General features: G+C 34.6%; 1 protein-coding gene across 1 annotated transcript in view; it reads right to left on the bottom strand.

The window, feature by feature from the left end:
• The window catches only part of MALRD1 (MAM and LDL receptor class A domain containing 1), a 283,122-nt gene that overhangs the window by 81,482 nt on the left and 185,225 nt on the right, over positions 1-16,415 (bottom strand). The window contains exons 31-32 of the mRNA XM_035319205.1: positions 12,509-12,670; positions 6,353-6,510 (exon numbers count right to left, since the gene is read on the bottom strand). Of these exons, the coding sequence (XP_035175096.1) occupies positions 6,353-6,510; positions 12,509-12,670 (320 nt within the window). The remainder of the gene's footprint in view (positions 1-6,352; positions 6,511-12,508; positions 12,671-16,415) is intronic.

The raw sequence follows: 16,415 nt of genomic DNA on the forward strand, positions 1-16,415 counted from the left end.
TAAAAATAAATAAAAATAAAATTATTCAACAGTGAAAGCGATAGGAATGACAACAAATGAATTCACAAGTAAATAACTGGTGAATTAATGTCATGCACAGCATTCTGGAGATTGCACCGGTAGTTACATTTCCTAACTCAGGTGTCCAAAACCCTCATACAATCTAAATCAGTTCAGAAATAATGACAAAGAGCTGGAGTCATGAAAGTCATCATATTCCAGCTATTCCAGTTGATAATTAATTTATGGGACTGAAGATTTTAATCATTGTCCTCTCTTCCTTACTTTCAACACCTTTCTCCAGCATTTAGCCTGATTTTCCAGTGACCCTGGGGTTCATGTTCCCATTTTAATGCTCCAGTTTAACAATGGAACACACACACAAACAAACAAACAAACATACAAAACATTTAAGTCTGAAGAAAGTTATAAACTTAATTTTATAACTACTGATATGTATATTATCTGCCTTTGACTCTCCCAGCCAGCCTGGTGAGACAAACAAGCTAAAAACCCAAATGACACATGCTTTATGGAAGTTGCTGTATTGACCAGAATATCTGTAATTCCTGAATGCTCATGTACTCATGTTGTTTCTGTGTTGGAGTAAAGGAGAAGTAAGAGGATGACATACAATAATCCAAATTAGGACCCAATTTAGTCAAGCCTGATGTTCTGTTACAGGACTGTGTAACAGCACTATCCAGCATCAATCTTCTTAAAACCAAGCTGGAATACAGTGAGAAGTGTTGAGAAGAAATAGCCAAAAAAAAACAATAGATTACAATGGAGTTCAGAAAAAAAAAAAAAAAAAAAAAAAACGTGAAGCCCAAATTGTCTGTTTCTTTATCTGGGGATACAGACTTGATACTCTCAAAGATTATGCCCACAGAAAGTGAAAGATGTAATAGTGTATTCTTCAGTGAGGTTACTTTTGTCAATGAGGGTTTGAAACATCTTCTGAGTCAGGAAATATACTTAGTGTCTACAAGATTTTTGCTGACCTTTTCAGAAGGATACACATGATGCAACTGTTGGGTAAGGAGTAAGTATGCCACTAATAGTGACATAGAAAGAAACAAGAGCATAGTTTCTCTTCAGCAGAACATTTACACATGTGCATTTACACATGTACAAACCCAGCAGCACATGAAGAGTACAGCAAATTCTCATAGATATAAGTTCCCTAGAGCCCTGGAGAATTACAGCTCTGTAATGCTTAGTGTCTCCAGAGACTCCAACACCTCCCCACACACCATCCTATGCATTGTTTACAAGTCAGTCTGAAATAATTTAAAGATGAAGGGGGAATGGAAGGGAAGAGGAGAGAAGGGGAAAGGAGGGGAGGGGAGGGGAGGAAAAAGGAAAATCTACCAGCCTGAGTAGAATGTGCTAAATATTATACTGATCTAGTTGTAGGCTAAATTCCATCGTTTTAATTTACAAGTAATAAGCACTTATTGTACTAACTAGCTGTCCTGGTTTCAGTTAGGACAGTTATTTTTCCCTCCTAGTAGCTGGTAGGGTGCTATGTTTTGGCTCAGGATGAGAAGAGTGCTGATAACATGCTGATGTTTTAATTGCTGCAGAGCACTGCTTATACTAAGCCAAGGACTTTTCAGCTTCTCACTCTGTCCTGCCAGCGGGCAGGCTGGGGGTGCAGCAAGAGCTGGGAGGGGACAGACCCAGGACAGCTGACCCAAACTGGCCAAAGGGGTATTCCATACCATCTGACGTCATGCTAAACAATATATAGGGGTGGCTAGCCGGGGTGGGGGGCCGGCTGCTCGGGGTTGGGCTGGGCATCGGTCAGCGGGTGGTGAGCAATTGCATTGTGCATCACTTGTTTGTACATATTATTATTATTATCATTATTATTTTCTATCTTAATAAACTGTCTTTATCTCAACTCACAGGCTTCACTTTCCCGTTTCTCTCCCCCATCCCAGAGAGGGAGGGGGGAGGGTGAGCGAACGGCTATGTGGTGTTTAGCTGCCGGCCGGGTTAAACCACAACACTAGCCATTGTGTTCTGATACCATTTCTTAGAGTGCACACACAATCTAAATCATAAAGAACAGGAGTAAGAAGTAGTAAAGCTATCACTTCATTTACCGTGGAGTGAAAAGCTCAAGAGTGAAAATATGCCAGTACACACTTCATGGTGATTTTAAGAAGAATTTAGCATGATAATCTTGATGATGTAAATGCATGAGTGAAGCTTTTATACTTGTTTCTTAGTGTTTCTCCGAGGTGCCTTTGCCAGCTGGTTCATTTGTAGTCCATATGTGAACAGCATTCTTTCACAAAACCCATTTTCCTGCCTTAAAATCATGACTCAGTTCTAATTCACCACAGCATGTCCCGTGTGTTAGAGACTCCTGAATTCCTTTTTTCAGCTTCTATCTCAATCTGGGGGTGGGGAAAGTGCATGTACTTTTGAAGGTCACAAAATATACACTGCTATTTCTACCTAGTCATCAGAAGTTACAACCTGTGGCTATCCTATACCCTCATGCTGACTTCAGGATAACATATCATCTTCCTGATCTTCCCTGACTCTAGCAGTTGGCATGGTGGAGACTACTATGTTCTGTCTAGGAGGTTAATTAATTGGCTAATAACCAAGAAGCCAATGCAGATCTGAAGGGTGCATATCAAGAGGTGTATTCTCCCAACATTCCCATCACATTTTCTTTAATCAGCAGCCAAGGAAGCAGAAGAATCTTGGGAAAGACAACACAAATTTTCACTTCACTAGGCACCAGACACATATGTCAGCTGAGAAAACCTCCCACTAACTCCAGTGAAGAAAAATACTGTTTTCCCCTCTACATCCTCAAGATCATGCCTTTGAACTGTTCTTGCTCCTTGGCAGTTATTTCATGTCTTCATTGGGATAAAGCTACACTACAGGAACACTGAAATTGTTTCTCCAAAGCCCACAAAACAGATTAGCAAAATTGTATCACCATTCACTGTCACGTTAGAGAAACACTTCAGAAAGTTATGCCCCTTTTCTCTTTATTTCTTTAAACATGAGTTTGAAGTAATAAAAATTTAGTCATTTTAAGTGAAATTGACCGGTACTATACAAAAATTTACCACACCTCAGTTCTTTTAGTATCAACAAATATCAGGGCAGGAATTAAATTCAGCTTTTAACTCTCAATTGTATGACAAATTCCTGGAATAAACTGATAGAGAAAGCTTGCTGCAGCTTAATGAAAGCTTTCTGTCTGACAGATAAATAATAGGATCTCCACTGAATAAAACAGGTGTTAAAATAACCTCAATTTCTTGCTGAAATGTCTCTACTATTTCATGAATCAAAATATAAGGAGAAATGAATTTTCTAAATTTATATTTGTAGCATATATGTAATAAAAACTGTTTATATTTAGAGCTATTCTTTAAGTGTATTCATTAATACTTTAGACTAGTCTTGTGTTTAATGCTGAATAACTCACCCCTCAAAGGCTGTTATCAAGTACTTCTAAGGAAAGCTAATGTTTTCATAACAAATCATTATGAAATATTTTTTTTTTCTTTTATTGGCTAGCAATTGAATGATGTCCTGAAGCATCAGTATTCAGATCTTTTAAAATAACTTTCACTCATAGTGTAAGAGTTGTTGTAGATCTTGTATTCTTTCTAAAGACAATAATAATAATAGCTTATACTTTTATTTCCCCTGTAAAAAATTACAAAGCTTATGGCAATAGAATTCTTCCAGAGAAACATGCATTGTGCATAAAGAAGAGAAGCAACTTTAGCTCTTCTAATCTCAGTGAACATTCATTTTTTATCTTTCTTTTAACCAATTTGGTGATTTTAATCATTCATCTCTGCTTATATTCTGACTCTGTGGTCTTTCCTTTTTTCTTTTTTCTTTTTTTCTTTTCTCTTTTTAAAAATTCAGACCTGACACAAATGTTGCAGATAGCTGTATTTCAGATAATAGATATAACATCATCTGTTGCAGTGACATAACTATATTCTAACACATTATTCAGACTTCCTATTATCATTTGACTTTTTTTTTTTTTTACTTCCATTGCAACTTGAGCACAAATCTTCATTGAGATGTTGATTTTCTTTTCTACCTTCTCTCTCTCTTTTTTCCTCTCTCTTTCAAATTCTTTTGGGCTTTTTTCATATAAGTGATTACAGTCTACTTTTATTCTTTATTTACTAACAGCAATGGTTACTGCTGAAATAGATTTTTAATAGTTTGATTGAAAAAGAAATGTAACATCTAAAAGGGTATGTTGGGTCTGCAATAGGAAGATAATTCCTTGTTGAATACTTCAGTCTGTTATGAATATTATTATCTGTTTCTTCATAAAGAGCAGAAGTTGCAATGGAACAGGAAACCTTATTTGTATGCTAGAGTAAGACATTTCATTATGGATCGCTTTATGAAATTTAAGGTAGTAAAAGTTAAACTATTTTGTTTGAAAGGAAAAAAAAAAGAAAGAAAAAGAAAAAAGAAGGAAGAAGAAAGGAAAAAAGAAAAAAAGAAAAAAAAAAAAAGGAAAAAAAAGGAAAAGGAAAGAAAGAAAAAGCAGACTGGCTGTCTACCTAACTCCACATACATAGGCCATATACATCTACTTATTCACTAACTCTTAGGGTTCTGTAATACTTGAAAAATTTCAGTTCAGAAGCTCCTTAAAAAAAAATCTTGTCTGCTTTCTTGCACAGTAAATTTAAACAAATCTTTCATAGATAACCTTGGAGTATTTCAGTTACCAACTGATCCATAAGGTAATCACTGTTTGCTTTTTACTTCAATTTAATCTGGAACTGCTCTCGACCTTTACCTACTGTTCTGTTTTCTTAATGTGCAAAGTTTGAGTATGTGAAGGTATAAATAATTAAAACTGGGAAGAATGGATGTGAGGACTTGGCTTAATATTTTAAAAGCTATATTCAAATATTAAAATTACAATATTTTTTGTAAATATTGTAAAAAAAAATACAATATACAACACTTCTAAAACTTCATATTGAATATCTGAAATATCTTCATGAAAAATAAGGTTTTGAGCATTTTTATTGACTTGATAGTGAGAAATGTTAAAATAAAATTACCCGAAAATTCATTAAAAATCAGTTTTGATTAGCAGTCTGAATTTTGGCTAGGATTGAGTTAATTTTCTTCCTAGTAGCTGGTATGGTGCTTTGTTTTGGATTTAGGATAAGAATATTGTTGAAGAGTCTGCTGCTTATAATAACTTTATGTAATTTTTTTTTCTCTATTTACTCTTAATTAAGTGTATGGCAATACTCAGACTTTCCATGAACTAAGTGACAGAGATAAAAATACCATCCCATAATAATATACATAAAAGGACAGACAAAAGGTGAAATGAAAGGTAACATCATTCTCTGAATGGATATAAGAAGAAAATATTTCATGCTGAGGGCAGTCAGTGGCAGTGGCAGGGGTTGCCCAGAGGGGTTGGATAGTTTCCATTTCTGGAGGTTTTCACTTAGTCTGATCTTGTAGCTGACCCTACTTTGAGCAGGAGTTTGGACTAGAGACCTCCTAAAGTCCAGGATGAATTATACTATGGAATTGGGCTATGATCCTTTTCAGTGGGGATGAATATAAGGCAGAAAACCAAACCAAAGATAAACATTGTCAATATAAAAACACAGGTAATGTATGCATTTTTTTATATTCCATCACATGTAATAAAATTGACATAAATACATGTTTGAAAACACAGGTTACCAAGCTGGCACAGATAAGAGTCTTGCTCAGGCCTGTAAAAAAGGCATTATGTAACGTATATATTCAGTGAGCCATGTGAAATGAATTATTTGCCAAGGATTCACATCACTGCTTGAGAAGTAAGAGTTGGCCCATTGAGGATGCTTGGGGAACAGCAAGAAGATATTTGAACTATAATTGTTAATGCTTTATTGCCAGTTATTTCAATCAAACTCCCTTGATACATGATGACATTAATTTGTTTAAAATTTTTATTTTAAATCACATATCTTGTTTTTGTCCTAAACTTTGGAAACTAACACTATCTGATGTTAAAGACTGAATTGTGCAGAGAACTGTGTTGATGTTCAGTAGATTTGAGAATGATAGATAGGCAGTGTTAATTCTTACATATGTAGCAAAAGGGCTTCAAGTAAAATTAGGAGTAGAACAAAATTGTCCCTGTTGATCTTGATGGAAAATTTTTGTATATGGGTGTAATGACGGTGAAGTTGTGAAGAAGTACAGCTAACAGCCTCTGAGATTTAGATCATTTTAGACACAGAATTGCAAATACTACTAGTGCAATTAGTACTGTGGCATGATTTAGTAGACATGCTTTTTCTCTTACCTTTAAGACTCCTGTTTGCCTAGAAGCAAACATCCAGAACCAGAACCGAACTCTGCAGACCCCAAGGCTGGCTGGGAAGAATTTGGTAGTAATTATCTTCGCTCTATTTCCTTCCTTCTGGTTAGATGAGTTTACATACAAAAAACGTTGTCCTTTACCTCAATAAAAAGATTAAAATAATTTATAGTTTTTCAGCACTATTTTATGCTCTAGAGGAAAAGCATTTTTACCCACATAGATACTAGTATCTGTTACAATATACATGTATACCCATACATTACAGAGACGTTCTGGGTTAAAACTCTGTGTATTTATGTTTATTACATACATATAATATTAGTGTAACCTTCATGAGATCTCCCAGTGCCTTTTTTCCCCACATGTAAATACTTGGTTCATATCTGAATAATAAATTTAAATCACGTTGCAAGCACCAACACTCACAGAGATTCTGAAAGCTCAGTAAGTAGGAGCTTCTGCATATGAACTCCAAACATTACTGTCCCAAACCATTAATCTCTTCTTCAATATGATCCAGAAAGTCAGCCAATCAATCCGTTCTGTTTTTAAATTACATAAATGTATGAAGTGATGGAATATGTTGGTAAGGTACAAATAACAGAATTAGTAAGCCTGCTTACAAAACTTTATCTCAGAAAGAACTTTCTGATTAAGCAAACTTTCTCAAAAATCTATTTTAAAACTTTTAAAATACCTGTTACTTAAATAAGAACTTTTTTTTTTTTTTTTTTTTTTGTTGGTGGGGGGGTGGGGCAGTTCATGCTTAGTCTTCTCAGGAGAAGAAGTTAAAAGTTCAGAATTTTTAATGTAAGGAATGAATCCTAACTGCTCTTTTCAGAGACATAAGACACGCCAAACATTCAGAATCATAACAGTATTCCAGCTAGCCTCATATAAGCTCTTATAAACCTTTCTGTAAGTAAGTGATTGACAAATGGTATATCCAAAAAGATTGACTCTTTGCAATCCTTTTCCTTTGTCTTATAAATAAATGTTAATGAACATTTTTTAAAGAAGATGGCAGTCCCTGTGGAAAGGGATTTTAAATTAAGTTTCAGATTAACTTAAGTTTCAGATTCAACTTAAGTGAATTGCTAATCTTCACTACATCATGTTTTCTTTCTTAGGCCAATGAATTCTCAAATCCTTAAAAATAAACTTATCACCTTCACACCCACTCTGTTTATGTTTCATGTATAAAACATACATGCATATTCATACTCTGCAGTTGAATTTAGGAGCTTCATATGCTCAGCAATTTACAGTTTCGCAAATATCATTCAACGCTATCACAATACTTCAATAATTCAAGGATTAAGATTTAGGAAGAATATGGTATAAGATTTTTGTGTCTGCTGTGAATGTAATTTTTAAGATGTTGTGATTGTAAAGAGAGCAGCAATCATGATGGTCTTGAGGTAAGTGTACACACACACACACACACACACACACAAAAAAAAAAAACAAACAACAACAAACATATGATGAGCTAATTGCTATTCTGGAAAGGAAATAAATATTTGTGGAACAAATCAAATAGTCATGGATCCAAATTATTTTTTAAAACCTAGCTTCTCCCTATATTGACAACTTACCAAAACAGTTTAAGTGTTATATGCAAAGTCATGATCACTAAATTTTCAGGCAGACTAGTGGTAGTCCCCTGTCTGGCAGCCTTATTATAAGACCTAAAAGACAAATGATCTTCTTCTCCAAGACCTATTCCATCATTGAAAAAATTCTGTTAGAACATTTTTTTTTTTTCTTTCAGTTTGTAATATCAATAAGAGACACAATCTGTCACTTACTAGTAGGGTGACAAATAATGCTTTTAAGAAAGCAAAAATGGAAAGATGTTCACTGCTGTGTCACTTCAAGAGTCAGATTCACTTGGACTGCAGTTAAAATATCAAAAGTAATTTCCCATCTGAAGTGAGTTGCAGTTATTTCCACCTGAAATTGATTGCAATTTTAGTCCTTTGACTTATAAAGTGAGATGTGTAATGGGTTTTCAACTGCTATTCGACATACCATTCTAACAGACCTGTAAATGAATATTAGTTCAGAGTGAGAATTATTGAGTTTGGATGTCAGTGTAAGGAAACCCAGAATTTGGACAATTTGTAAATGGTAGCAACTGTCAAGGAATTGCTCTTAGTTTCTATTTTTGCCTTTGAAGCAATCTTATTTGAGATGATGTTTTCAAGTGGGATTATCTGGGTATCATGTTATGCCTCAAACTTTTTCAGGAAATGCAAATTTTCTCAGGTGAGAAAAAGCTATTTGAAAGATTACAATGACATGGATATACTACATTCTTCATAAGTAGAATGGTGTTAAATATTTGCATACTAAGCAACAGACTGGGAAGCCAGGGTGCCTGTCTACATATTACATAATATATGATATATGGCATAATGATATACAGCAAAAGTTAAATAGATTTGCTTTATCAGTTGGTTGATATTTTTGATGTTGAAACATTCTGGACTTGAACAGTTACATCCTCAGAGTGTTTAAATAGCTCATGGATACTGTGGCTAAAGGCTGGAAGTGTCTTGTTTTGGGGCAGGAAAGAATAGTATGATAAGGAAATGATAATTTTTAAAAGTGAGACCTGAATAAGCTACATCTTGGCCAAATTGCAGAATGTTAGACATAGCTGTAACATAGTCGTTAGTTTTCACTAAAAGTCTTTCTGTTCAAATCACAGGGTTTATCTTACCCTTGAGACTGTTCTAATGCAGTAAATTAGCTCTGTTAAACTAATGCAAATTTTTCAGAAATTAATATTGCTACACATCTGAAATCTGTAATGTTAGTTTAGATTTTGCTAGATGAGGCAATATGACACATTTGCAACCAAACCTCCACACAACGCTCTTCCAATATATATAGTACATGGTTGGTATAATACCACAGGATTCGTTCTATTGCTATAATGGCACCCGTGATCTGTGCAACAAATTTATATGCTTAGTAACTAGAGGAAATGAGTTTGGAACTAGAAGGAATTGGATTGGATCAGGAATGGGCTGACAGATATTGCTGGACATTACAGAGAGTCAGTATCTCGACTGCTGGCAATTCTAACAAGTGATTCTTTTTCATTATAGCTAATGTGAATATTTCTTGCCCACTTAATTTACAAGTAAATTACAAATCTAGGCAATTTTGTAAACACATTTGCTGTAATTCCATTTTACTTTTTCCTTTCTTTTTATTAACTTTATTTTTCTTACAATTGCTGGGTAATTTCAAAGATGCAAAGAAGAATCAATTAAGTAAGAGGAAATGAAATAGCAAAACATACAAAATCTCCTTGAAGAGCCAAGGGCTAGAGGTTGTTTCATCATCACACTGCATCAAAGGAAGAGCAAGAAAGCAAGTCAGACTACTGATTCACATGGAACAGCTTGCCTGGGACAGCTGAATTAGTTTCTACCTCTACCCTGTCTGTTCTGTCTCTTTCCAAGAGGAATGAACTTCCACAATTATAGCCAACAGCAACACAGACTAGTATGGATATCTGCTTCCTATAAAATGACAAATTGTGATGTGTGGCAGTTAAACAGTTCCCTCATGATCAGGTGTGCAGTTCCTGCAGCAGGTGCAGGATCTGCCAAACAAAAAGGGAAGATGAGTGGGATAGAAATGGTTACACCCACCTGCTCATAAGATGTCTCTGTTGAGTTTGGAAATGTAAAACACTAAAAAAACAGTGCACCTGGTGGATCATGCTGGATACAAATTCAAAATTAAAACAGTAAAGATTGTGATGCCTGTACAGTGAATCTGAACTATTCTTTGCTAATAAAATGAGAATTAGAACTGGTCAGGATTCCTAACGAATAAAATTTCTGGAAAGGAAAATTAAGCACTTCTCAAATAGCAATTGGTACCTTTATGATGGAAATTAAATTTCCATTCAGGTTTATAATAAATATAGAATGTAATATAATTTTATATTTATTTAATACATAATTATAGTTTGCTGTCTACATAACACAGATAACTGTAACAGCCCATTAGTACATTTTGTTGTGCTGATAATCAGTAGGCATTCTGTTAGTAGTCTGGCTGTATCATCTTGTAGGAACATGTTAATAGAGGAAATGTTTCTACATTAAGATTTCTGGCAAGCCAATATCAGGGAGAAAAGTTAAGACCTTACTTATGAACCTTAAGCATTTCACATGCATCCACACACACTGCTCATTGTTTGCTCTTTAAGTGTATGACACTCCAGGAAAAGTAGATTATTCAAACTATTGACAAGTAGAGCATCACGAGTATCAGGATCTAACACACAAGGTTCCATACACAGATTTAATTTGAATCCAGTAGCTTCTTTGAAGAGTGAAAAAAATACTAGTGATAGGTGAGAAAAAATACAGAGCTGATGATCAGGAGAAGGAAATATAACAATAGACTAATCTGGGTTCTCAGAAAATCTATTTTTTGAACACGAGTTAGCTAAAGGTTTGCAGGATGTCCAAGTATTTTGTCAGGGTGCAAGCTGATATTGGAAACAGAAAACTGGTACCTTATTGAAGCTGCTTGAAAAAAAAGCCTACAATGCCACAAACTTTTCCAGAGATCAACTACAGCACAGTCAGGGTCATTGGATGTTCTCATTCAAGGTACTATTCAATACAAAATCTACATTGTCTGCTTAGGTGACTAAAAAGAAATAGATGACTGGACTACTATTTTTACCTTTGTTTATCCAAATTTGTTCAGTCATTCAACAGTGCATGGATGCACTGCCACAACATTTCTGAACAAGACCCTATACAGTAACTTAGTAAAGCATGATTACTGACAAATATATACTCTTTTATGGTATTAATTTTTTTGTATCTATATTTCTTAAACATTTTTTCAAGTAGATCCTTAATTAAAAATCTCATTGCATACTTATCAACAACAACTGCACTTGTATGTTGTACTGTTTTAGAAAGAGTTCTGTTATGTCCCAGGTGAGATGATTAATTAGATACTTTATATCATATTTAGTAGCTTATTATTTTGGAAATGACTAAATGAATGCATCAAGCTAAAGTGGAGTATTAAGAATGATATAATAAAGATCATTTTGAAAATAGCAGTCTTTAAAATTATAGTGCTGCTGAAACCACATTTAAAAATGTGGGCAACAGGCCACTATGCAAGGAGGTTTTTTGTTTGTTTGTTTGTTTGTTTTTAAATCTGTGTTCAGATGGAACTAGAAGTTATTGGATAGTATAAATGACAAGATTCAGTTTGTTAAAATATTTAATATTTTTGTCATGGCTTTTTTATGTATTCTCAGTTGTAATTTTAATATAAAAGGGAGTGCTTTAAAAACTCATTGGAACTATAAATATTGAAATAACCTTCGTGAACTGTGCTAATTGTTCACTATTATTTGTCTGCAACTGATCACACTGAGATTTCATAGAATCATAGAAACGTTTAGGTTGGAAAAGACCTTCAAGAACATCAAGTCCAACCATCAGTCTGACCTACCACGTACCATCACCAAACCATGTCCTTAGTGCGATGTCCACCCATGTCTTAAATACCTCGAAGCATGGGGATTTCAACACTTCCCTTGGCAGCCTGTCCTAATGCTTCACCTCCCTTCTGGCTAGTGCAACCTGAGAACATTTTATTGCAATCTATCATTTGCCACCTGAGAAAAGAGATTGACACCCTCCTCACTGCAACCTCCTTTCAGGTAGTTGTAGAGAGTGATGAGGTCAACTTGTTTTTCTCCAGACTAAACCACCCCATTTCCCTCAGTCAATCCTCATAAATCTTGTTTTTTAGTCCCTTCACCAACTTCATTTCTGTTCTCAACACATGGTCTATAAACCCCAAATCCCTTTTTTGCAGTGAGGGGCCCAAAACTGAACACAGTATTTGAGATGCACTCCATTTACAAAGGGAAAATCTCTTCCCTAGTCTTACGGGCCACACTATTTGTGATGCAGGCCGGGATATCATTGGCCTTCCTGATCACATGGGCACACAATTGGCTTATGTGCAGCTGACTGTTGACTAATTGATGCTAATTTATGGGACAGTGTTTTTTTGGAATTCAGTGAATATGTCATTTTCCCAATGGTGATGTAAGACACATGGCAATACCTGGTGTATGGTCAGTAAGAGGACCTTTTTGTCCAGAGTCACCACCTTTGCTAACATTCCAGTCAAAATCATCCCTAGAGTCTTGTATTAATCCACATACAGTTGTCCATTCTTGCTCTTGTGTTTCAAAGTTACAGCTTCCAGGAATACTTGTGTAGTAACCTGAAAATATAACAGGAAGTAAATTATCATCTCAATTCTTATATCTACAAGACTGCAATGAACCTATTGTACTTGGTAATGGAGAGGATTCTATTTGGCTAATACTATGATTCCTTGCACTCCCATGTACTGACATAAATAATACATGGTAGTGAGTGAGAAACAAACGGAATAACCTACCTCTCCCCAGACACTCACACACAAAACCCACCATCCTTTGCTTTCTGAACAGGTGTAAGCAGCCTTAAAGGTTATTGCAGACATATGGCCATGTAAGTCTTGAGGACAAAACTATAACTTCATCAATTTTAACTATTATTCAAGGTGAATGGACAGAATGATTTCTAGCAAATTATCTAGTAAAAATGGACTCCACTTCCCCAGTGGTGTTTTTCAGTAACATATGTTGGATGACCCTTGTGAGTGTTAGGTATGAAGGTAATTTTATGATGACAGAGAAGTTCTAGTAATTAGGGCACTGGAATGAATTCAGGATATTTTTGTTAGACTTTCTGTTTTTAGATTTGTCTCTGATTTTTTCAAATTACTTTGGAAAAGTAATTAGTCAACAAAATTGTACAAATTCTGTTGAAGATATTAACCTCTATCAGAAACACTACTTTTGCTTTTAAAGGTCTTCTTAGTTACAATTGTTCCTTGATTACCATACCAAAGACCTGAATTTTCCAAGAGCAAATTTTTCTGTTTTTTCAGGTTAGAATTTGAGCAGAGGCAGCTACATGACTGCTGAGTGAGAGCAAAGACTTCCTCTGTAAAAGGACTCTGGGGAAAGATTCCAAACTATTAAACATCATGGTCAGTCATGCATTTGAAAAGCAGGTCTGACTGTGACTATTTTAGAACCTCAAATGGATTTGAGGAATTAGAGTTAATTTCTTGATTTAGAAGTATTCTGCAACATTAAAATACAATTATTTATGTATCATTGTCTAGGTATAAAAGATATCGATAGAAAAAATACATATAAATTGTAGACTTTTAGAACTTTTATATCTTATCATTATCAACTTGTATTGTGTGAACAAGATCTGTATACACACAGACTGTAAAGCTTTTGGACTTGCTTTTCTGTAAATATTTCTCACCATAGTTAAACGTCTAGGACAAATATCTTAAAAGAATAACCTTTATTGAACCTATATCTCACTGAATGCTAGAAGAAAGATCTGTACTGTTTTGTAATATACTGTACTCTTACTTTACTACAAGAGACTGAAGCATCTATCATAAGGTCATAATAATCATAAGCTAAGAGAGCTGGGACTTTTCAGCCCAAAGACCAGGCATAGTGTGTATCAGGGGGCATAAATAATTGCTTTGAGGGTTTAAAGAAGACAAATCCAGGCTCTTCTCAGTGATGCCTCATATCAGGGCAAGAGGCAATGGGCATAAATTTAAATACAGGAAATCCCATTGAAGGATAAAAAATATACTATTTTATTTTATTTTACTTTATGTTACTGTTGCGCTGGCCAAACACTTGCCCATGTTATCCAGAGAAGTTGCGGAGTCTCCATTCTTGGAGATATTTTAAACTGGTCACAGCCCTGGGCAACCTGTTTTAGTGGATCCTGTTTTGAATAGGAGGTTGGACTAGATCTGCAGAGGTGCTTTCCAACCTCAGCCATTTTGTTAGTGCCATTTGCAGCATGGCCTTTGGAAACTGAAAGGAATACACAAATACACTGAGTGCTCATATTGACACTGCATTACAAACTTCATGGAAACTCAATGAAGCATGGCAGGGCAAAGAAGGGAATCCATTAATCTCAACAGCAAGTACAATTTTCTTGTACAGTTCTAACAAGATCAAAGTCCAAATGAATTTATATATGGAATGCATACTATTTATAATAGATTACCTGTCCTCAGGAATTTTACCCGAATATTTTAACAGTACATTCAGAAAGTAATTATTATAAATATTTATAAGCAGTATTTACAGGGTTCATGGAATCACCCGACATATATGTACCTGCTGGGTACTTTTTATTTTCAGCGTAAACAGAACCTACTTAGAAGCCTTCAGAAGTCAATTCTTCCATTTATCTGAAAAATTGCTTTTATTTCAATAATTCAAGCACTTCTCTAGTTGGTTCATCAACAGTGAGGTTTGCTATTAATCAAATCTGGGTGTATAATTGAATGCAGTTCATTAACATTGAAACTGCTTTCATGTCTGCTTTTTTCACCTCAGTACTTCCAATGGGTTATTGAAAGAGAATGAAAATTTTGCAAGATTCCCTGAACGAATGGAATGAAGCATAGAATAATTTCTGTGAGTTTATTTTTTTTTTAGAAAAGACTTCACCAGGCTATGTGGATACAATTTAGTTTATCCAGATTCTGTTGTAAATCCTGCACAAGGGAATTGCTCTTGAGTAGATTATCACCCATTGGATTCTTTGGAATCACATTGGTATAAAGTTATAGTAGAAAGTGAAATAAGCCTGGACTTTGAGCTCTGAGAAAAGAAGAAAATTGTAGGTAAATGTGGCCATAACAACTTGCGATGGGGCAGGTTTGACTATGAAGGGCTTTCTCTGTGGGTATTCACTCATTTGTGATTACATAGTTAAAAAAAAATATCCTTAAAAAGCTTTTCCTTAAAAAGTTAGGTTTCTATTTCCAGATGGAAATAGTTAGACAACTATTTCTTCTATGTAAAATATTTATGTTTTATGTATTTATGTTATGTAAAATAATTGTGCTTTTTATGTAAATCCTGATGTTCTGCTTGGGTGAACCTACTTCATAACTATAAATGTACTGGGGTCAAAGTTTTCAGAGCAGATAGCAGGTAACTATGGACTAAAGAAAAATAGCATTAAAAATATAGGATAAATATATATATATATTTGCCTATTAATGTTTATTTCAGTCTATATGCTTGGGAAAAATATGCATTTGTCCAAATGTTTATTTGTTTTTCATTTTCAAATGTTTTCAAATGTTCATTTTTTTTCATCATTACTTCATTTGTTCAAACTAATATATATCAGGTAGGGTAATATTATACTTGAGATTTATCTGGGTACTCTGCACATGAGATTACAGCATCTGTCTCTTATTTTGCCATGGTATTTTGTCACTTCTGCAGCAACATCTGAACCAAAGAGAGATGAAAATGTTTTGATGTAATTAGAGCTTTTCCATGTACAATGAAAGGATATTTCACTCTATTTATTTAAAGTGAAGACCAGTTTGTTTGTTTGTTTGTTTCTCTTGGAAAAAGTTTTCTGCACTATTCCACACCAGGTTGCTTTACTGTAATTCAATAAAAATTATGATCTGAAATATCACCATCTATTATCCAAGAAAATAAATTTGATGCCATTACAGCCCCTCCAGAAAACACAGGCAAGCCTTTCTAAGGAAACTACTATATCCTGTAACAATATTTACAGAACAAATCAAGTTCCTTGATAGTTTTCTGATAATTATTGAGCTATTTACTTTGGACAGCAATTCTGTCTTACTGGGTCTCTGTTAGGTCTGTAAGATGTTAAAAGGATGAATTTACAGTGCATTTTGCTATACTTGATTTGTTTAATTACTGAAAAAATATGCATACTCCATACAGGAAATATGGAATAACTGGTTAAAATTTGTCTAGTTGAAAAAGATGCCCTTTGAAAGTTAGCAATCAACTTTTCATTTCTGTCAATATGGTTCACAAAAATTCACTGTAATTCACTGCAGTAGAAGCAAAACCAGAAACAGA

This window comes from Oxyura jamaicensis, chromosome 2, assembly GCF_011077185.1.
Source record: "Oxyura jamaicensis isolate SHBP4307 breed ruddy duck chromosome 2, BPBGC_Ojam_1.0, whole genome shotgun sequence".
Lineage (NCBI taxonomy): Eukaryota > Metazoa > Chordata > Aves > Anseriformes > Anatidae > Oxyura > Oxyura jamaicensis.